A 22,262-nucleotide genomic window follows, 5' to 3' on the forward strand; every position below is an offset into this window, starting at 1 on the left:
TTTCTGGGGCTGGAGGGAACACAGCAAGTAGGGTGCTTGCCTTGCACGCAGTGGATCTGGGTTGGATTCCTTGAATCCCATATAGTTTGTGTGCCCCCCCACCCCAGCACCACCAGAAGTACCGAGCCTGGAGTAACACCTGAGCATTGCTGGGTGTGGCCAAAAACAACAATAAGCAGGGGAAATTTCTGGCCTTTCATGCCCACTAAATCTGGTCTCACTGGATCAGGTGAGTCTTGGCTCAAAGCACCCTGGGCAGGGCCCCAGGTTTTCTCCTGGTTTCTGATTGTTTGGAAAAATCCCCAGGGTGCAGATCGATAAACTTCGAGGCAGGATGACCTGCTAGAACCTTCTGCCCTAGAGAGAGAGTCCTCAGAGCTCAGCCGCAGCCCTTGAATCGCCGCATTGTCTCGGTCGACTTCTATTTTGAAATGGCTGTTGCTGCCTCTTTATCTGCTGCTCTTTCTCCTTCCAGGCCAGCGGTCCGGCTCCGGCAGGGACGCCTCGGACATGGACCTACCCATGGAAGGTCAGCCTTTCCCCACTTTACACACTGGGGTCCTGTTCCTCTGAGCTCCAGGCTGGTCCCTGAAGAGGGCGGCTCCCCACATGCCTTCTCTCTTTGGGGGGGGCTTTTGATCTGCAGAGGTGCCTTGGTGAGCGGCCACCCCTCCTCCTGCTGCCCTCTGAGATGGGACTTGGGGAATTCTTGAATCAGTCAAATTTCACAGCACTCCTTTCTATTCGTGCATAAATTTCTGAGCATTTATTGCACGGAAGCCTGGAACTCCCCAAGTGCCTGTAGGAGGGGGAGAGGAAACCAGGGGAGCTTAAATTGGTGGGTTTGAGGAAAAGGAGTTTGCTGCAGGGCTGCAAATGTCTGAGCACCAGCCTGGCTGCTTTTTTATTTTTTTTGCCCTGAGCCAGGAGACTTTGCCCCTGAATTGATTTATAATTTCCCCCTGCCTGGGAAAGGGGGTGCACACCTGCGTGATTAAGGGATGGTGGGGGGTTGGAGTTAAACACAAGGCTCCAGCAAGTGGTTCAGTTATTTGCATGATCTCTCCAGCCCGCTTTTTATGTTTTAAGCAGCTTTTCAGACCAGAGGGATACTGCAGTGGGGAAGGTGCTTGCCTTGCACGTGGCTGACCTGGGGTTCGATCGTTGACACCATGTGGGGTCCCCACATCCTACCAGGAGTGATCCCTCAGCACAGAGTAGGGAGCCAGCCCTGCGCATGGCCAGGTGTGACCCCCATACCAAAAAATAAGCAGATAAATTGGTAGCTTCTGACACGTGGGGTCTGGGGACAGAACCATAAAATAGGCGATTCTCTAACTGGAAAGAACTTGTGGTTTTTTGTTTTTGTTTTTTTTTTTTTTTTTTGGTTTTTGGGCCACACCCGGTAACGCTCAGGGGTTACTCCTGGCTATGTGCTCAGAAGTTACTCCTGGCTTGGGGGACCATATGGGACGCCGGGGGATCGAACTGTGGTCCATCCAAGGCTAGCGCAGGCAAGACAGGCACCTTACCTCTTGTGCCACCGCCCGACCCCGAACTTGTGTTTTTTTTTTAGGGGCCACGCCCAGCAGTTTTGAGGGGTTCTCCCAGCTCTGTGTTGGGGGTGGTAGTGCTGCCAGTGGTGCTTGGGAGACCTTTGGTGCCAGCACAAAAGTGGAGCACCTGTATGAGAAACTGGCTCCACCCCTTTGAGCTGCCCATAGCTTAATGCCAGACTTTGCCCCAAGGTGCGCTCAGAGAGTCCAAACTTTTTTTTTGGGGGGGGAGGGGTCCACACCCTTCAGCACTCAGGGGTTACTCCTGGGTCTGTGCTCAGAAATCACTCCTAGCATGCACAAGGGATCTTTTTGTTTGGTTTTGGTTTTGGGTCACACCCAGCAGCCCGTAGTGGTTACTCCTGACTGTACTCTCTGAAATTGCTCCTGGCAGGCTTGGGGGACCTTATGGGACGTGGAGATTTGAACCACCGTCCTTGTCCTTCTTGCATACAAGGCAAACACTCTATCTCCATTCTATCTTTCCGGCCTCGGCATGGGGGAATCTTACGGGATGCTGGGATTTGAACTATCATCCATCTTGGATTGGCTGTGTGCAAGGCAAATGCCCTACCGCTGTGCTATCTCTCCAGCCCCAATCTTTTTTTTTTTTATTTAATTTTACTTTTTGCTTACTGGGCCACCCCTGGTGGTGCTCAGGAATCACTCCAGGTGTGGCTCAGGGGACCATATGTGGTGCTGGGGATCAAGCCTTGGCCATCTGCAAACAAAGCAATCATCCTACCTGCTGTGTATTGCTCCGTTCCTTTTTCTTGTCCACACCCGGTGACACTCAGCAGTTACTCCTGACTGTGTGTTCAAAAATCAAATGCTCCTGGCTTGGGGACCATATGGGATGCCAAGGATTGAACTGCAGTTTGTCCTGGGTCGGCTGCATGCAAGGCAAACACCCTACCATTGGGCCACCACTCTGGCTCCTGCTTTATTTTTTTATTCTTTTTGTTTGTTTGTTTTTGGGTCACACCCGACAGCGCTCATGGGTTACTTCTGGCTCTACACTCAGAAATCACTCCTGGCTGGCTCCGGGGATCATATAGGATGCCGGGATTCAAACCACCATCCTTCTGCATGCAAAGCAAACGCACTACCTCCATGCTATCTCTCCAGCCCCTCCTGCTCCATTCTTTGTGTGTGTGTGTGTGTGTGTGTGTGTTTGGGCCACATCCAGTGATGCTCAGAGGTTACTCCTGGCTGTCTGCTCGGAAATAGCTCCTGGCAGGCATGGGGGACCATATGGGACACCAGGATTTGAACCAACCACCTAAGGTCCTGGATCCGCTGCTTGCAAGGCAAACACCGCTGTGCTATCTCTCCGGGCCCTCCTGCTCCATTCTTTTTTTTTTTTTTGGCCACACCCAGCGGTGCTCAGGGGTTACTCCTGGCTCTCTGCTCAGAAATAGCTCCTGGCAGGCACGGGGGACCATATGGGACACCGGGATTCCAACCAACCACCTTTTGGTCCTGGATTGGCTGCTTGGGCCCTCCTGCTCCATTCTTAAAAGGGTTCATTTATTGCTGAAATGAGTCATTTGGAACTTAATTGCTTTAATCCAAGAACTCAATTAACTGTCATTGAATTTGTGTTTCTGATTCTAAATTTCGTGTGTGTGTGTGTGTGTGTGTGTGTGTGTGTGTGTGAGAGAGAGAGAGAGAGAGAGAGAGAGAGAGAGAGAGAGAGAGAGAGAGAGAGAGAGAAAGAGAGAGAGAGAGAGAAACATGATGGGATTTTTGTTGTTTTTGTTTTTGTTTGTTTTTGAGCCACACCCAGAGGCATTCAGGGGCTCTGCACTCAGTAATCACTCTGGGATGTCAAGGATTGAACCCAGGTCAGCCATGTACAAGGCAAATGCTCTATTCTCTGTGCTATCACTCCAGCTCCTCAAGACAGTTTTTATTGAAACTTATTTAAAAAGATGTGAGGGGGGCCCGGATAGCACAGCGGTGTTTGCCTTGCAAGCAGCCGATCCAGGACCAAAGGTGGTTGGTTCGAATCCCGGTGTCCCATATGGTCCCCCCCACCCCCGTGCCTGCCAGGAGCTATTTCTGAGCAGATAGCCAGGAGTAACCCCTGAGCACCGCCGGGTGTGGTGTGGCACAATATCCAAAAACCGAAAAAATAAATAAATAAAAATAAAAATAAAAAGATGTGAGGGGAGAAAAATGGTGGAGTGTCTGCTTAAGAGACACGAATACAAGTTTCTCTGGAGCTAAGTAGGCCAGCAAAGAAATATAGAGAACACCAGCTTGAAGACTGAGCATAAATTCAGTATTTTCAACGTGCTAAAACTATATCCAGGCACAGAGCTATATAGTACATCAGGGAGGACATTTGCTTGTCCATGGCTGACCCAGATTTGATCCCTGACATTCCATATGGTCCCCTAAACCTGCCAGGAGTGATCCCTCAGCTCAGAGCCCTAGGAAACTCTGAGAGTTGCGAAAACAAATAAACAAAAAACCCACAACCCTAAAGCAACATCCCTGAAATGTCCCATCACAGCCCAGACCAAAGTGCATAGACAAGGGGCCAGAGAGATAGCATGGAGGTAAGGCATTTGCCTTTCATGCAGAAGGTCATTGGTTCAAATCCCAGCATCCCATATGGTCCCCCGAGCCTGCCAGGAGCGTAGAGCCGGAGTAACCCTTGAGCACTGCCGGGTGTGACCCAAAAACAAAACAAACAACAAAAAAGTACATAGACAAATACTCAGACTCAAGTCCCCTTTCATCACTGTCCTTTCTTGCTCCCCATCCCCCAGGACCCTGACCTTCTAGCCCCTGACTGTCCTACTGAGCACAGGCAACTGTCCATGGGGTCCCCTGGGGCGCATCTTTGGGATATGGCTGGTCCCAAAAGGCCCTGGTATCCTGGCTCCACCGAGATGGGATCCTTTGATCAGTTCTTGTTTCTCCTGCCTCTGACCTTGTGAAGTGAGTGAGGACAGTTATTTTAGATCCATCTCTGAGCTTTTCTTCCCCTATACCATCATCCTTCCCACCCCATGGCTGGCAGCCTATTAAGCTGCTGTTTGGCCATTTTCCCATGGCTCGATGATATGAGACTCAGCGATGAGTCAGAATGATGTAATTGGGTGTTGACCTTTAAAATACTTTATATATGAAGAGTATTTATGTAATAACCTAAAGAGAGGGAAGCCCATTCATAGCCTAGCTAGTCTGTTTTGGAATAATTACAGGTTTCCAGGAATCTGTAAGAATAACACACAGGTTCCCGGGAATCTGTAAGAATAACTCAGAAAGGCGTTTGCCTTTCATGCAGAAGGTCATTGGTTCTAATCCCAGCATCCCATATGGTCCCCCGTGCCTGCCAGGAGCAATTTCTGAGCATGGAGCCAGGAGTAACCCCTGAGCACTGCCGGGTGTGACCCAAAAACCACACACACACACACACACACACACACACACACACACACACACACACACACTTAAAAAAAAAAGGAATAATACAGAGAGCCTGTGAAATCAAACCTCTTCATCATTCTTGTCCCCCGGAAAAATTCTCTCATGTTTCTCTGAAATAAACACAGACTAGGACTAGAGTAATAGCACAGCAGGGAGGGTGTTTGCCTTGCATGTAGCCAACCTGAGTTTTATCCCCCAGAATTCCAGATGGTCCCCCACGCCTGCCAGCAGTGATTCCTGAGCACTGCCAAGTATGACCCAAAAACCAAAATAATTAATTTTTTTTTTATAAATCTTTATTTAGTGGCCAGGAAGGTGGCGCTAGAGGTAAGGTGTCTGCCTTGCAAGCGCTAGCGTAGGACAGACCGAGGTTCGATCCCCCGGTGTCCCATGTGGTCCCCCCAAGCCAGGGGCGATTTCTGAGCTCATAGCCAGGAGTAACCCCTGAGCGTCAAACAGGTGTGGCCCAAAAACCAAAAAAATAAAATAAAATAAAATAAAATAAAATAAAGTAAATAAATCTTTATTTAAGCACCATGATTACAAGCATGTTTGTAGTTGGGTTTCATTTATAAATAAAACACCCCCCATTGCCAGTGCAACATTCCCATCACCAATGCCCCCCTCCTCTCTCATCCCGCCTCTATTCACTACAGGTATTCTACTTTTCTCATTCTTTAACATTGTCATGATAGTTGTTAGTGTAGTTATAATAATTTTATATAATATATAATATAATAATTATAATGAATTAAATTGAAATATAAGCACAGATTATTTCCTTCTCTGTGGCAGAAGGAGAGGAGATATTGATGGGGAAATGGCATTTTCTAGCCTAGCATTGCTGTTGCCTTCAAAGACACACTGAGTTTTCTTTTCTTTCTTTCTTTTTTTTTTTTTTTGTTTTGTTTTGTTTTGTTTTTGGGTCATACCCAGCAGCGCTCAGGGGTTACTCCTAGCTCTACGCTCAGAAATCACTCCTGGCAGGCTCGGGGGACCACATGGGATGCGGGATTCGAACCACCGACCTTCTGTATGCGAGACAAACGCCTTACCTGCATGCTATTTCTCCAGCCCCCACACTGAGTTTTCTTAACACACACACACACACACACACACACACACACACACACACACACACACACACACACACACACACACACAGCTCTAATCCTGAGTCTCAGAGAAGGGCTGTCAGTGTTGGGGTTTTGTGAGATACGTTCTCTGAGAGATTCTCCTCTGAGAAGACCCTTAGAGACTATCACTCTTTTACCGTCAAATCATCTTTATATGTGTATACTTTTCTACCTAGTAGGAGGTATATTTAAAATGACAAAATTTGGGTTGGAGTGATAGCTCAGCAGTAGGGCATTTGCCTTGCACATGGCCAACCCAGGACAGACTGTGGTTCAATCTCCGGCAGTCCATATGGTTTCCCGAGCCTGCCAGGAGCAATTTCTGAGCACAGAACAGGAGTAACCCCTGAGCACCTCAGGGCGTGGCCCCAAAAATAAATAATAAAAAATTATAGAATTTGGGGCCGGAGAGATAGCATGGAGGTAAGGCGTTTGCCTTTCATGCAGGAGGTCATCGGTTCGAATCCCGGCGCCCCATATGGTCCCCTGTGCCTGCCAGGAGCAATTTCTGAGCCTGGAGCCAGGAATAACCCCTGAGCACTGCCAGGTGTGACCCAAAAACCAAAAAAAAAAAAAAAAAAAAAAAATTATAGAATTTGCTAGGGCCACAGAAATGGTACAGGGGATAATGTCTTTGACTTGCTTGCAGCTGACTCGGGTTTGGTTCCCAGCATCCCATTATGGTCAACTAGTAATGCCAGGAGTAAACCCTGAGCCAGGAGTAAACCATGAGCACTGCCAGTATGGCTCCAAAACCACAAAATAAGAAAATGAAATAGGGGGTCGGAGAGATAGCATGGAGGTAGGACATTTGCCTTGCATGCAGAAGGACGGTGGGTCGAATCCCAACATCCCATATGGTCCCACAAGCCTGCCGGGAGTGAGATTTCTTTTTTGTTTTGTTTTTTTTTTTTTTTTTTGGTTTTTGGGCCATACCCGGCGGTGCTCAGGGGTTACTCCTGGCTGTCTGCTCAGAAATAGCTCCTGGCAGGCATGGGGGACCATATGGGACACCGGGATTTGAACCAACCACCTTAGTTCCTGGATCGGCTGCTTGCAAGGCAAACGCCGCTGTGCTATCTTTCCGGGCCCAGGGAGTGAGATTTCTGAGCGTAGAGCCAGGGGTAATCCCTGAGTGCTGCCAGGTATGATCCAAAAAACAAAAAAATAAAAAGAAATAAAAATACCAGAATTCCGGGGCCCCGAGAGATATCACAACGGTAGGGTGTTTGTCTTGCACGCAGCCGATTCAGAACAAATGGTGATTTGAATTCCGGCATCCTATATGGTCCCCTGTGCCTGCCAGGAGTGAAGCAGTTTCTGAGCACAGAGTATGGAAAAACTCCTGAGCACTGCCAGGTGTGACCCCCCCCCCAAAAAAAAAACAACAGAATTCTCTATATTATTAGCATAAGAGCATTGATTGTTGGGCCTGAGAATACATAATGGATGTCATTTTAAAACATTTTCTTTCAGATTCTGCTCAGCTTGGCCCTTCTAAAACAAGTGAGGACTTGGAAGCTGAGGTGAAAACTGAAGGTGAGTGGCTGGAGCCTCCTCTCTCTCTCTCTCTCTCTCTCTCTCTCTCTCTCTCTCTCTCAAGCCTCCTATCTCTCTCTCTCTCTCTCTCTCTCTCTCTCTCTCTCTCTCTCTCTGTCTCTCTGTCTCTATCACTTCCTCTCTCCCCAAGATTTATTTATTAAGAATTTCTGTATAGGGCCCGAAGAGATAGCACAGCGGCTTTTGCCTTTCAAGCAGCCGATCCAGGACCAAAGGTGGTTGGTTTGAATCCTGGTGTCCTATATGGTCCCCCGTGCCTGCCAGGAGCTATTTCTAAGCAGACAGCCAGGAGTAACCCCTGAGCACCGCCAGGTGTGAAGAAATAAAACAGGGGCCAGAGAGATAGCATGGAGGTAAGGTGTTTGCCTTTCATGCAGAAAGACAGTGGTTCGAATCCTGGCATCCCATATGGTCCCCCAAGCCTGCCAGGAGTGATTTCTGAGAGTAGAGCCAGGAGTAACCCCTAAGTTCTGCTGGGTGTGACCCAAAAACCAAAAACCAAAAACCAAACAAAAAAAAAAAGTAGAGGCCGGAGAAATTACACTGTGGAAGAGTGTTTGCCTTGCATGCATTGACCTGGGTCAGGGTTTTAATCCCCTGCACTTCATATGGTTCCCCCTATCCTGCCAGGAGGCTTTTTTTTTTTTTTTTTTTTTTTGGTTTTTGGGCTACACCAAGTGACGCTGGGTTATTCCTGGCTATGTGCTCAGAAGTCACTCCTGGGGGCCGGAGAGATAGCATGGAGGTAAGGCATTTGCTTTTTTTTTTTTTTTTTTTTTTTGTGGGTCACACCCAGCAGTGCTCAGGGGTTACTCCTGGCTCCATGCTCAGAAATTGCTCCTGGCAGGCACAGGGGACCATATGGGACTCCGGGATTTGAACCGATGACCTCCTGCATGAAAGGCAAACACTTTACCTCCATGCTATCTCTCCGGCCCCAGGCATTTGCCTTTCATGTAGGAGGTCATCGGTTTGAATCCCAGCGTCCCATATGGTCCACTGTGCCTGCCAGGAGCAATTTCTGAGCCTGGATCCAGGAATAACCCCTGAGCACTGCCGGGTGTGACCCAAAAACCAAAGAAAAAAAAGTCGCTCCTGGCTTGGGGGACCATATGGGACGCTGGGGGATCGAACCGAGGTCCGTCCTAGGCTAGCGCAGGCAAGGCAGGCACCTTACCTCTAGTGCCACCGCCCGGCCCCAAGGAGCTATTTTTGAGCACAGAGCCAGGAGTAACTCCTGAGCACCATCAGGTGTGGCCCCAAAACAAAAAAACAAATCAAACAAGAAAAAGAATTCCTGTGTAGGGACCACAATGACAGCACAGCAGGAGGTGCATTTGCCTTGCACTCAGCCAACCCAAGTTCAATTCCCAGCATCCCATTTAGTCCCCCAAACACTGCCAGGAATGATTCCATATACAGAACCAGGAGCAAATCCTGAGCACTGCAAGGTGTAGTCCCAAAACAAAAATGATAGTGAAATAAAAGCCAGCTTGTCAATACCCGGTGGCACTTAGGGTTATTCTTGCCTCTGTATTCAGAAATCGCTACTGGCAGGATAGGGGGACCATATGGGATGCCAGGGATGGATTAGTCCCAGGTCGGCTGCTGTTTTTACAGGCCAACCCCTGTACTGTCTTCTTAATATATCTCATTTCTAATAAAAAGCAACAAAATTAGGGGCCTGAGCAATAGCACAGCAGGTGGGTGTTTATCTTGCATGCAGCTGACCTGGGTTTGACCCTGGATGCCAGGGCATCCCATATGGTTCCCCAAGCCTGCCTGGAGTAATTTCTGAGGACAGAGCCAGGAGTATTCCTGAGTGTTGCCAGTGTGGCCCAAAACAAACATTGGGGGATATTCTGTTTTGAGCTTCGATTTTGGGGAGATTTGTTTTGTTTTGGGGCCACACAGCTGTGCTCAGGGCTTCAGGTTCTGTGCTCAGGGATCACTCCTGGTGAGCTTAGGAGGCCTTATGTGGTGTCCTGGATCAAACCTGGGTCGTCCATATCCAAGGCAAGTGCCCTCCCCATTGTCCTACCTCCTGTTCTTGTCAGGTCATTTTTTTTTGTTATTGTTTTTTTTCTGTTTTGTTTTGTTTTTGGGCCACATCCGGCGGTGCTCAGGGGTTACTCCTGGCTGTCTGCTCAGAAATAGCTCCTGGCAGGCACGGGGAACCATATGGGACACCGGGATTCGAACCAACCACCTTTGGTCCTAGATCGGCTGCTTGCAAGGCAAACGCCACTGTGCTATCTCTCCAGGCCCGTCATGTCATTTTTGTGCCCCACTTGTCTACGCTTGGGGTTCTCTGAGGTGTCAGGAAGCGGGATCCTCTATACACATGCTCCAGGCCTTTGAGCTACTTTTTATTGGATAACCATTTAAGCTATAAAATAGTCAGAGAGATAGCACAGCAGGTAGAATGTTATATTTGCAAGAAGAATGCAAGGAAGGAGGGAGGGAGGGAGGGAGGGAGGGAGGGAGGGAGGGAGGGAGGAAGGAAGGAAGGAAGGAAGGAAGGAAGGAAGGAAGGAAGGAAGGAAGGAAGGAAGGAAGGAAGGAAGGAAGGAAGGAAGGAAGGAAGGAAGGAGCAGCTATTGGAAGCTATAAAAAAGCTAAACACAAAACACAACCTCATGGTTATTTAGTTTCTTTTTATTTATTTATTTATTTATTTATTTTGGTTTTTGGGCCACACCCGGCATTGCTCAGGGGTTACTCCTGGCTGTCTGCTCAGAAATGGCTCCTGGCAGGCACGGGGGACCATATGGGACACCGGGATTCGAACCAACCACCTTTGGTCCTGGATAGGCTGCTTGCAAGGCAAACGCCGCTGTGCTATCTCTCTGGGCCCTTAGTTTCTTTTTAAATGAAGAGTCCTGGGGCCAGAGCAATATAATACAACAGGGAGGACTTTTTCCTGCATGTAGCTGACCAGGGTTTGATTCCTGGCATCCCAGATGGTCCCCCAGCTTTGCTAAGAGTAATTCCTGAACATTGGTGGGTGTGGTCCCAAATCAAAAAAAATTTAAATCAATGAAAAACGTCCTTTTCCTTTAGATCATTTCGTTTCTGCATAGGATGCATGACAGGGTCTGATTCAGCTTTTCTATATCTGAGGAGCTTGAGACTTAATGTTTCTGACCTGATTGATTCTTCCATTATCTTGAATTCTAAAAGTGGTTTCAAGATGAGTGTTTCTGTGGGGGGGGGGGGGGGTGTGTGTGTCAGGAACCACTCTGATGGTTATTCATAACATAGAGGGAACTCAGCTTAAGTGCCCAGCGCTTAGAGACAGGGGCATGGAGATCCATTTGGAAAAATATGTTTAGTGAAAAAAGCAAAAACTCTCTCTGGCTCAGATAAGTTCTGCAAATAGGCACCTGTGAAATGGTGGATTGTGCACAGGTCCAGCAGCAATTCTGACACAGGAAATAATCCCCACACAATTGGGAAGGAATAGCAGGCCAGAACCTCACACTGCAAGCTGTTCACCCACAAGCCAATTACTCCACCACATGGACTGATGAGCCAAGATGGCAGCTTTCCCTCCAGGCCTCCAAAGCATCCTTTATTGGGAAAAACAAAGCCCACCCCCAAAGGGAGGGGGAAAAGCCAGATGAGGAGGCATTGGGGAGACATCTTTTTAACATGTAAACTAAAGGAACCCAATCGAGAGCCATCTAATTAGAAGGCAATATGAGGACCAATCCAGAGGCCTCTACCAACAGACTTTTGCTGGAGCAAGCACTAGTCTAGCAGGTAAGTGCCTGGATTTGATGTCTGGCACCCCACAAGGATACACCCCTGAGTACTATTCTGTGAGCCCCGAGTACAGAATGAGGAGTGATCACACCCTGAGCACCGTCAGGTGTGACCCAAAACAAACATTTATGGAGTTTTCTTTCTCTTTCTTTCTTTCTTCTTTCTTTCTTTCTTTCTTTCTTTCTTTCTTTCTTTCTTTCTTTCTTTCTTTCTTTCTTTCTTTCTTTCTTTCTTCTTTCTTTCTTCTTTCTTTCTTCTTTTTTTCCTTCCTTCCTTCCTTCCTTCCTTCCTTCCTTTCTTTCTTTCTTTCTTTCTTTCTTCTTCTTTCTTTCTTTCTTTCTTTCTTTCTTTCTTTCTTTCTTTCTTTCTTTCTTTCTTTCTTCTTTCTTTCTTCTTTCTTTCTTCTTTTTTTCCTTCCTTCCTTCCTTCCTTCCTTCCTTTCTTTCTTTCTTTCTTTCTTTCTTTCTTTCTTTCTTTCTTTCTTTCTTTCTTTCTTTCTTTCTTTATTTCTTCTTCCTTCCTATTTTCTTTCTTTCTTTATTTCTTTTTCATTCCTTCCTTCCTTCCTTCCTTCCTTCCTTTCTTTCTTTCTTTCTTTCTTTCTTTCTTTCTTTCTTTCTTTCTTTCTTTCTTTCTTTCTTTCTTTCTTTCTCTCTCTTTCTCTCTCTCTTTTTCTCTCTCTTTCTTTTTTTTTCTTTTTTTTTTGGTTTTTGGGCCACACCTGGCAGTGCTCAGGGGTTACTCCTGGCTGTCTGCTCAGAAATAGCTCCTGGCAGGCACAGGGGACCATATGGGACACCGGGATTTGAACCAACCACCTTAGGTCCTGGATCGGCTGATTGCAAGGCAAACGCCGCTTGCTATCTCTCTGGACCCTCTCTCTCTCTCTCTCTCTCTCTCTCTCTCTCTCTCTCTCTCTCTCTCTCTCTCTCTCTCTCTTTTCTTTCTTTCTTTTTTCTTTCTCCTTCCTCCCTTCTTCCTTCCTTCCTCCCTCCCTCCCTCCCTCCCTCCCTTCCTTCCTTCCTTCCTTCCTTCCTTCCTTCCTTCCTTCCTTCCTTCCTTCCTTCCTTCCTTCCTTCCTTCCTTCCTTCCTTCCTCTTCTTTTTTATTTTTTGCTTTTTGGGCCACACCCAGTGACGCTCAGGGGTTACTCCTGGCTATGCACGCAGAAATCGCTCCTGGCTTGGGGGACCATATGGGACTTCGAGGTATTGAACTGCAACTGCGGTCTGTCCTAGGTTAGCACGCGCAAGGCAAACGCCCCACTGCTTGCACCACCGCTCTGGCCCCACATTTCTGGCTTCTAACCTAAGTGGCCCTTTGGCATTTCAAGAGAGTTGACTTGCTCTCCACATACCCTAAACTTTATGTCCTCTTGTATCTTTTTTTTTTTTTTCTTGTATCTTAAGGAAACACTAGCTCTGCCACCAGCACAACTTCTGCGGCCAGTGTTGAAGATCTTAACATCGTCCAGGTGGCAGTCCCAGGTATGGACATTTTTCTAGTTCCTTATTTCCCTTCTTGAGTGGATGGGTCTCTCAGTGACACAAACTTCAGTCCTGAACCCCACAAATTCTACTTTATGTTCGTGTGAAATTTTTTTTTTGGCCACATCCATTTGATGCTCAGGGCTTACTCCTGGCTAAGCGCTCAGAAATTGTCCCTGGCTTGAGGGGACCATATGGGACACCAGAGGATCGAACCACAGTCCTTCCTTGGCTAGCGCTTGCAAGAGACACCTTACCTCTAGTGCCACCTCACCAGCCCCGAAATTTTTTTCTTTTGTTTTATTTTGGGGTTACTCAGTGGTTACTCCTGGCTTTAAGCTCAGAAATAGCTCCTGGCAGGCTCGGGGGAGCATATGGGATGCCGGGATTCGAACCACTGTCTTTCTTCATGGAAGGCAAAAGCCTTACCTCCATGCTATATCTCCAGCTCCTTGGGTGTTTCTTTTTTAAATTTTTTTAGGGGGCACACCCAGCAGCACTCAGGGGTTACTACCCAGCAGCACTCAGGGGTTACTCCTGGCGCTGCACTCAATAAAACTAACTTCTGGTGGGAGCTGAAGAGATAGCATCAAGGTAGGGCATTTGCCTTGCATGCGGAAGGATGGAGGTTCGAATCCTAGCATTCCAGATGGTCCCCCGTGCCTACCAGGAGCGATTTCTGAGCGTATAGCCAGGACCCCTGAGCGCTGCGGGTGTGAACCAAACACCAAAACAAACAAACAAAAAAAACCAAACACAAAAAACTAGCTCCTGGCAGGCTCGGGGAATCATATGCTATGCCAGGGATAGAACCTGAGTAGGCCACATGCAAGGCAAACACCTTACCACTGTGCTATCACTCCAGTCCTTATTTTTTTTTTTGGTTTTTTTGGGCCACACCCGGTAACGCTCAGGGGTTACTCCTGGCTATGCGCTCAGAAGTTGCTCCTGGCTTGGGAAACCATATGGGACACCGGGGAATCGAACCGCGGTCCGTCCAAGGCTACCGCAAGCAAGGCAGGCGCACCTTACCTTTAGCGCCACCGCCCGGCCCCACCAGTCCTTATTTTTGTTTTTGTTTTTGTGGTTTTTTTGTGGGGGGGAGGCCACCCCCACTGGTGCTCAGACTGAATCCTGGCTCGACACTCAGGGATCATTCTTTTTTTCTGTTTTGTTTTGTTTTTGGGCCACACCCAGTGATGCTCAGGGGTTACTCCTGGCTATGCGCTCAGAAGTCGCTCCTGGCTTGGGGGACCATATGGGACAACAGGGTATCAAACCGCTGTCCATCCAAGGCTAGCGCAGGCAAGGCAGGCACCTTACCTCTAGTGCCACCACCCGGCCCCTCAGGGATCATTCTTTTTATTTCTTCAGGGATCACTCTTGAAAGGGTTTAGGGCAGGGGTCTTCAAACTACGGCCCGCGGGCCACATGCAGCCCGCAGAGGAGTCTGATCCGACTCGCCAGCAGTGAGCGCAGTTTGGTTGCCAAGATACCTGCCAGCATATACACTCAGTGTATATCCAAATATCGGGAACCATGCACTCAAAATGGTAACCATCTTTGGTAGCACTTATGCCTATGAACAGACTTTTTCAAGAATGAAACATCTGAAATCTCCAACCAGATCAAGATTAACTGATGCCCACTTGCATCACTAGTTACAGCTGACAGTGACAAATATGGAACCAGACATTGACCATCTCTTTAGCCAAAAGCAGGCCCACAGTTCCCATTGAAATACTGGTGCGTGATCTGTTTATTTATAAATGGTTTTCATTTTATTTATATAAGATATGTGCAGTGTGAGTAGGAATTAGTAGTTCATATAGTCCGGCCCTCCAGCTCTCTAAGGGACCATAATCGGGCCCCCACTTTAAAAAGTTTGAAGACCCCTGGTTTAGGGGACCAGGTGGGGTGCCCAGGATGGAGCCATATGCAAAGCAAATGCCTGGACTGCTGTACTGTCACTCCAATCCTCCAGTCATTGTTGAGCGGGGTCTGACCCAGTTAACCTGCTGCCATCAGGATTGCCTGAATATTTTTAAGTCATAACGTCTGCAAAAGACGGACTTGTCGACCTACCATAGGGATTCACATTCTACCTCCCAGGAGGGTGTGTGTGATTATGGAGCTTTGTCACTGCTTCAGTCACTCAGAACTTAACAGCATAAAAACTTCAAGGTTTTGGGGCCAGAGCAATAGATAGCACAGTGGGAAGGCATTTGCTTTGCACACAACCAACCTGGGTTTGATCCTCAGCATCCCATCTGCTCCCTCAAATCCAGCAGGAATAATTCTTGAATGCAGAGCCAGGAGTTACCTCTGAGTACTGCCAGGGATGGCCAAACAAAACAAAGCAAAACAAAACAGACTTTCAAGAATTTCAAATATCCCAGACCAGGGAGATAGTGCAAAGGGCTAAGAACAAATCTGATCCCCTAAATCACATGGTCCCCCAAGCTCACACTGAGTGATTTTCTGCCCATATAAAAAAAGAAAACTGGGGCCGGGCGGTGGCGCTGGAGGTAAGGTGCCTGCCTTGCCTGCGCTAGCCTAGGACGGACCGCGGTTTGATCCCCTGGTGTCCCATATGGTCCCCCAAGCCAGGAGCAACTTCTGAGCGCATAGCCAGGAGTAACCCCTGAGCGTCACAGGGTGTGGCCCAAAAACCAAAAAAAAAAAAAAAAAAAAGAAAACTGAGCTGACGAGATAGTACAATGGTTAGGGCACCCAAGCTGGTTCAGTTCAATCCTCAGCATCACAGATGGTTCCCCTGTCCTGCCAGAAGTGATCCTCAAGCACAGAGCCACAGTGTGGCCTCCCAAAAAAGGAAAAAGGACAAAGGAAAAGATGCATTTTAAATCCCTTGTCATCTTATTCCTTTCACTTGTCACACTGTAGTGGATAGAGCTTTTTATTAGGATATGTGTGCCTGTTCTTCACCAGCTGTCAAGGTCTCTCTATACAAATTGACCTAAGACCCACTTGGTGCTAAAACAAAACTAAACAATCATTGAGGTCAAGTCTGTGTTTATGCCCATTCTCCTCCCACAGCTTTACTGGAACAAATCCACAGATCAACTGAGTTCACTTCTTTGATTGTTTCTAGATAATGAGAAGGAAAGATTATCGAGCATTGAAAAGATAAAACAACTAAGGGAACAAGTCAATGACCTCTTTAGCCGCAAATTTGGTAAGTGTTTTTTTATCATTACTATCCAAAATTGGTATCTTTCCTGGGGTGGGACCACACCTGATAATATTCAGAGGTTACTCATAGCTCAGTGTTCAGGACTCACGCCTGCAGTGGTCAGAGGACTGACCATATGGGATGTTGAGGATTGAACAGGTTGGCCATGTTCAAGGCAAGCATCCTACCTACTGTGTTATTGTTCCTGCCCCCAAATTTGTGTCTTTGAAAGTTTTTTTCCTTTGAATGTTTTCAGGAAGTTTCAGAGCTGGTGTGTCTGTTCATTGACGTTCTTTCATGTAGCAGCAGCTATTTTAGTAATTATGGCTCTTTTCAGAGAGCTGGAGAGATAAGACAGCAGGGAGAGCACTTAGACCCAGGTTCAACTGCAGGCGCCTACCTGTCAGGAGTGGTCCCTGGCAACAAAGTCAGGATTAAGCTCTGAGCACCACTGGGTTTGCACCTCCCCCACAAAATAATAAACCAGTTATTCTTTTTTTGTTTGTTTGTTTGTATTTGTTTTGGGGCCACATCCGGCAGCACTCAGGGTTTACTCCTGGCTCTGTGCTCAGAAATCACTCCTAGCAGGCTCAGGGGACCATATGGGATGCCGGGGATAGAACCCAGATCTGTACCCTACCACTATGCTATCACTCTGGACCCTTATCTGCTCCTTTTATTTCTCCGGCTGCTCGACTATGCATGATAGGGTACAGGGCCTTGTTCCCTCAGCCTCGGGACCAGCAGGAATTCATTTCCACCAAAGGCAAGGGCATGTTTCAACCCAGGTTCCCACTGGCTCAGAGGTTACCTGACAGCTGCTGGTCAAGGACCCTCCCAGCCAGAAGAGGCCTGGGGAAGGGCCACTGGGATTGGGCTCAGGGGTCTGAGCATGTTGGATCCTGGCATGTGGAGGTTCACTCAGCACCCAGTCCATTCTCCCCAGCACTCTGGGAGCACTTGAGGGCACCTGAGCATCATTGTACTGTGAGGTGAACACAGCTGAGAGCAGCCCGAGGCCATCCTGATTCCCTCAGCTGTGTGTGTGTGTGTGTGTGTGTGTGTGTGTGTGTGTGTGTGTGTGTGTGTGTGTGTGTTTAGGGGTTCCTTACTCTTAGATCTTTGCTCAGAAATTATTCCTGGAAGGCTCAAAAACTATATGGAATGCCAGGAATTCAACCCAGTTGGCTGCATGCAAGGCACTGCTGTGCTATTGCTCCTGCCTCATGACTTCTCCCGGCCCTCCTATAGCTCTGCCCCCGCACCATTACCCAATTTCAAAGTTAGTTAAATGATTTCTACCCCAGAGTAGTGCTGGAAAGATGAGTAACCATGGCCGATCACTGGCAGGATCAGTTAGTATAAGTGATAATAAAATCTGAGTCAGAGAGATAGAATGGAGTGAAGACACTTGCCTTACCTGTGGCTTACCAGGTTCAAATCTCCAGCAGCTGCACATGGTCTCTTGAGCCTTGAGTGAGCCAGGGCTCACTCCTGACCACCTTTGGCTATGGCCTCCAGGCCCAAATAATAATAACAACAATAGTAATATAAAATAAAATCAAAACTTGACATGCGTAGGATTTGGTGAAAGTATGTCTGCATGTTTTTTGGCTGGTTTTTTGAGGGCCACACCCACAAATGCTCAGGGCTTACTCTTGGCTCTGTGCTCAGGGATCACTCCTGGCTGTATGTGGGGGACCATATGGATGCCAGGGATTAAACCTGGGCTGACCCCGACTGGGGCAAGGCAAACACCCTCCCCACTGTCCTCTTGTTCCAGCCTTAGAAACTCGAGTTGGCTTTTCGTTTCCTTCCCAGGCGAGGCCATCGGCGTGGACTTCCCTGTGAAGGTGCCCTACCGGAAGATAACCTTCAACCCGGGCTGTGTGGTCATCGATGGCATGCCCCCAGGGGTGGTCTTCAAGGCCCCCGGCTACCTGGAGATCAGCTCCATGAAGAGGATTTTGGATGCGGCTGAGTTCATCAAATTCACAGTGCTCCGGTAGGTGGAAAGGAAGCAAAGCAGCCGGGGATCCCTCAGCCCCCCTCGAATTGGACAGCATGGTCAGGGGTGGTCACAGGTGGTGAGTGTGGATCCCTGTTGCCACTCTTCTTGTCCCGGGATAGCTTAGTACTCAAAACAGGACATGGACAAGAATGGGGTCTTGGGGACGGGCGGTGGCGCTAGAGGTAAGGTGCCTGCCTTGCTTGAATTGGCCTAGGACGGACCGCGGTTCGATCCCCCGGTGTCCCATATGGTCCCCCAAGCCAGGAGCGACTTCTGAGCGCATAGCCAGGAGTAACCCCTGAGCATCACCAGGTGTGGCCCAAAAACCAAAAAAAAAAAAAAAAAGAATGGGGTCTGTGGTATTCACCTCTCTCTCTCTCTCTCTTTCTCTGTCTCTCTCTCTCTCTCTAGGCCGCTGCCAGGCCTCGAGCTCAGCAATGGTGAGTAGCTATGTAATGGCCAATGTTGAAAAGCAGGGACTATTTTTTGTTTTGTTTTTAGGACACATCCCACTGTGCTCAGGGCTTACACCTGGCTCTGCATTCTGAAGTTACTCTTAGTGGGCTCGGTATTTTCAGGGGTGCTGGGGATTGAATCTGGGTCAGCTCATGCAAGGAGTGTGTCATCTTACCCACTTTATTACTGCTATGACCCCAAAGCCAGGGACTTTTTTGTTTGTTTGTTTTTGGGTCACACCTGACTGTGCTCAGGGGTTACTCCTGGCTCAATGCTCAGAAATTGAGCCTCGGGGCTGGAGAGATAGCACAGCAGCGTTTGCCTTGCAAGCAGCCAATCCAGAACCTAAGGTGGTAGGTTCGATTCCCAGCATCCCATATGGTCCCCCATGCCTACCAGGAGCTATTTCTGAGCAGACAGCCAGGAGTAACCCCAGAGCACCGCTGGGTGTGATCTAAAAACAAAAACAAAAAAAAAAAAAAAAGAAGAAGAAGAAGAAGAAGAAATTGAGCCTGGCAGGCTCAGGGGACCATATGGGATACCAGGATTCGAACCACTGACCTTCTGCATGCAAGGCAAATGCCTTACCTCCATGCTATCTCTCCGGCCCCCAAAGCCGAGGACTTTCTCACATAAACGCATTGCCATATTTTCTTGAGAAGTGGATGCTCTGGCCATAGCATTGTCTCTGCAGCCTTGGCTTCTACCAGACCCCATCTCCCAACCTGCAGTACACTTTTGCTTCTGTTTTTTATCTTTCCCCCGCTCTCGTTCAGAGCAAAAGTGAACCCATTTCTTTATTTCCCTGTCTCTATCCCAAGTGGGAAAACGAAAGATCGACCAAGAGGGCCGCGTCTTTCAGGAAAAGTGGGAGAGAGCGTATTTCTTCGTGGAGGTGCAGAACATCCCCACATGCCTGATCTGCAAACAGAGCATGTCTGTGTCCAAGGAATACAATCTGCGGCGCCACTACCAGACCAACCACAGTAAACACTACGACCAGTACACGGAGCAGATGCGGGATGAGAAGCTGGAGGAGCTCAAGAAAGGCCTCCGCAAGTACCTTCTGGGCTCCTCGGACATGATGTGCCCCGAGCACCGAAAGGAGCTGGAGGAGGCGCAGGCCCTGGAAGAGGCCGGCCTGCAGCCAGCCGAGGACGTGGCCGGCAGCCTGTGGGAGAAGTTACGGGAGAAGATCCGCTGCTTCGTGGCCTACTCCATTGCCATCGACGAGATCACAGACATCAACAACACAGCCCAACTGGCCCTTTTCATCCGAGGCGTGGACAGCAACTTCGATGTGTCAGAAGAGCTCCTGGACACGGTGCCCAAGACAGGCACCAAATCTGGTCACGAGATCTTTTTGCGCGTGGAGAAGTGCCTCAAGAAATTCAACATCGACTGGGCCAAGCTGGTGAGCGTGGCGTCCACAGGTACGCCGGCCATGGTGGACACCAGCGATGGGCTGATCCCCAAGCTCCAGGCCAAGGTGGCAGCCGCCTGCAAAGGTTCAGCCCTGAAGTCAGTAAGCTGCATCATTCACCCTGAGGCCCTGTGCGCGCAGCGGTTGCACATGGAACATGTCATGAGCGTGGTGGTGAGCGCCATCAACTGCATCTGCTCACGTGGCCTCAACCACGGCGAGCTCACCACCCTCCTGTATGAGCTGGACAGCCAATACGGCAGCTTGCTCTACTGTACCCAGCTCAAGTGGCTCAGCCGTGGGCTGGTGCTCCGGCGCTTCTTTGAGTCCCTGGAGGAGATCGATGCCTTCCTGGCATCCCGGGGAAAAGCCGTCCCTCAGTTGAGCTCCCCGGACTGGATCCGAGACCTGGCTTTCTTGGTGGACATGACCACACACCTGAATACGCTGAGCCTCTCCCTGCAAGCGCACTCACAGCTCATCACACAAATGTATGACCTGCTCCGAGCCTTCCTGGCCAAGCTGGGTCTCTGGGAAGCACACCTGGCAAGGAATAACCTGGCCCACTTCCCCACGCTGAAGTCAGTCTCCCGAAGTGAGAGCGACGGCCTGAACTACATCCCTCAGCTGGCCGAGCTCCAGATCGAGTTCCAGCAGCGCCTGGGTGACTTCCAGGCCTACGAGCAGGAACTGAGCCTCTTCAGTGCCCCATTCTCAGCTGGGGTGGAAAATGTGCAGGAAGCCCTGCAAATGGAGGTGATCGACTTGCAGTGCAACACAGTGTTGAAGGCCAAGTATGACAAGGTGGGCATCCCCGAATTCTGCAAGCATTTGTGGAGCAGCTATCCCAAGTATCGGCAGCATTGCGCCAGGATCCTATCCATGTTCGGGAGCACCTACATCTGCGAGCAGCTCTTCTCCATCATGAAGCTGAGCAAGACCAAGTATGGCTCCCAGCTGAAGGACACGCCCTGGGAGTCGGTGCTCCATGTGGCCACGTGAGCCAGGGACACAGTGTGCTCGATGCCATCCTGAGACTCACCTACCACAGTCCTGGTTCGAGAGACAAGCCAATGGAGGCTCTCGGAGTTTCTTTTTTCACTTTTTTTTTAATGGGGCCACACCCAGCAGTGTTCCAGGGTTACTCCTGGCTCTGTATTCCTGCTGGTGCTCGAGGGACCAGATGGGGTGCTGGGGATCAACCACATGCAAGGCAAGAGCCCTCCCCTCTGTACCATCACTCTGACCCCTCACTTTTTCCCACTTGGACACACTTGGGACCTGCAGTATTGTTTCTTTGTGTATGACTGTTAGGCTTCACCCTGTAGTTTAGGGGGGGGGGGAAATCAAGAAAGTTTTTGGTTTTTGGTTTTTGGGTCACACCTAGTGGCACTTGAGTTACTTCTGGCTCTGAGCTCAGAAATTACTCCTGGGTGGCTCCAGGGACCATATGAAATGCTGGAGATCGAACCTGAGTTTGCCACATGCAAGGCAAGCAAATGCTCTACCTGCTGTGCTATTGCTCCGCCCAAGAAAGATTTACTGTTTTTCATTGTTTTTTTTTTCTCTTTTTGTTTTGAGTCACACCTGATGGTGCCCCAGAGACTGTGTGGTCTCCAGGATGGAGCCAGGGTCTCCCTCATGCAGAGCCTGTGCCCCCCTAGCTTTCCTCATTCACACAACCCATGGGCCCTGGGGCTGAATTGAAACCACAGACAGACAATACTGAGTTCTCTTGTTAGGAGACAGGCTGGCATGGGACACCCCACCCCACCCCTTTTTGTGGGCCTGCCTTTGTGTCTAGCATGTTTCCTGGTTTGAGATGCATCTGTGGAGTAATTTCCAGAAGCTCTTTTGTTTCTGACTCTTCCTCAGCAGCTCCCCCACATGAATCCAGATTGAATTTCACCTGGAGAAGCAACAAACAGAAGCCTTTAAAGGCAAAGAAAGGGGTTTGGACATGATCTTTTCTTTTGAAACTTGAGTTCAAGTAACTTCATTTGTATAGAAAGGCTGCAGTGTCAAAAAACAGTGTCAAGAACAATCTTCATGAATATTATTAACATTTCTACCCTCCTTTAGTTTTTCCCCATTGCTAGGGGTGGGACCCAGGGCCTCACATGTGTAGGCGTGTGCTGTGTGAGTCTGGGAAAGGGGACCCCGAGGCTGTCTGCCACCTACAAGGACATGAACTGGGGGTGCTGGGACATAGCAGGCCATATCTCCAG

General features: G+C 48.9%; 1 protein-coding gene across 1 annotated transcript in view; it reads left to right on the plus strand.

Annotated features, from left to right (window-relative positions):
• The window catches only part of LOC126029920 (general transcription factor II-I repeat domain-containing protein 2-like), a 49,545-nt gene extending 28,406 nt beyond the window's left edge, over nt 1-21,139 (plus strand). Inside the window, exons 9-15 of the mRNA XM_049788157.1 lie at nt 476-529; nt 7,613-7,675; nt 12,874-12,951; nt 16,064-16,147; nt 17,966-18,149; nt 18,567-18,595; nt 19,433-21,139. Of these exons, the coding sequence (XP_049644114.1) occupies nt 476-529; nt 7,613-7,675; nt 12,874-12,951; nt 16,064-16,147; nt 17,966-18,149; nt 18,567-18,595; nt 19,433-21,036 (2,096 nt within the window). The 3' untranslated portion in view covers nt 21,037-21,139. The remainder of the gene's footprint in view (nt 1-475; nt 530-7,612; nt 7,676-12,873; nt 12,952-16,063; nt 16,148-17,965; nt 18,150-18,566; nt 18,596-19,432) is intronic.
• The last annotated feature ends 1,123 nt before the right edge of the window (nt 21,140-22,262 follow it).

Source organism: Suncus etruscus, chromosome 15, assembly GCF_024139225.1.
Source record: "Suncus etruscus isolate mSunEtr1 chromosome 15, mSunEtr1.pri.cur, whole genome shotgun sequence".
In the NCBI taxonomy this organism is placed as follows: domain Eukaryota; kingdom Metazoa; phylum Chordata; class Mammalia; order Eulipotyphla; family Soricidae; genus Suncus; species Suncus etruscus.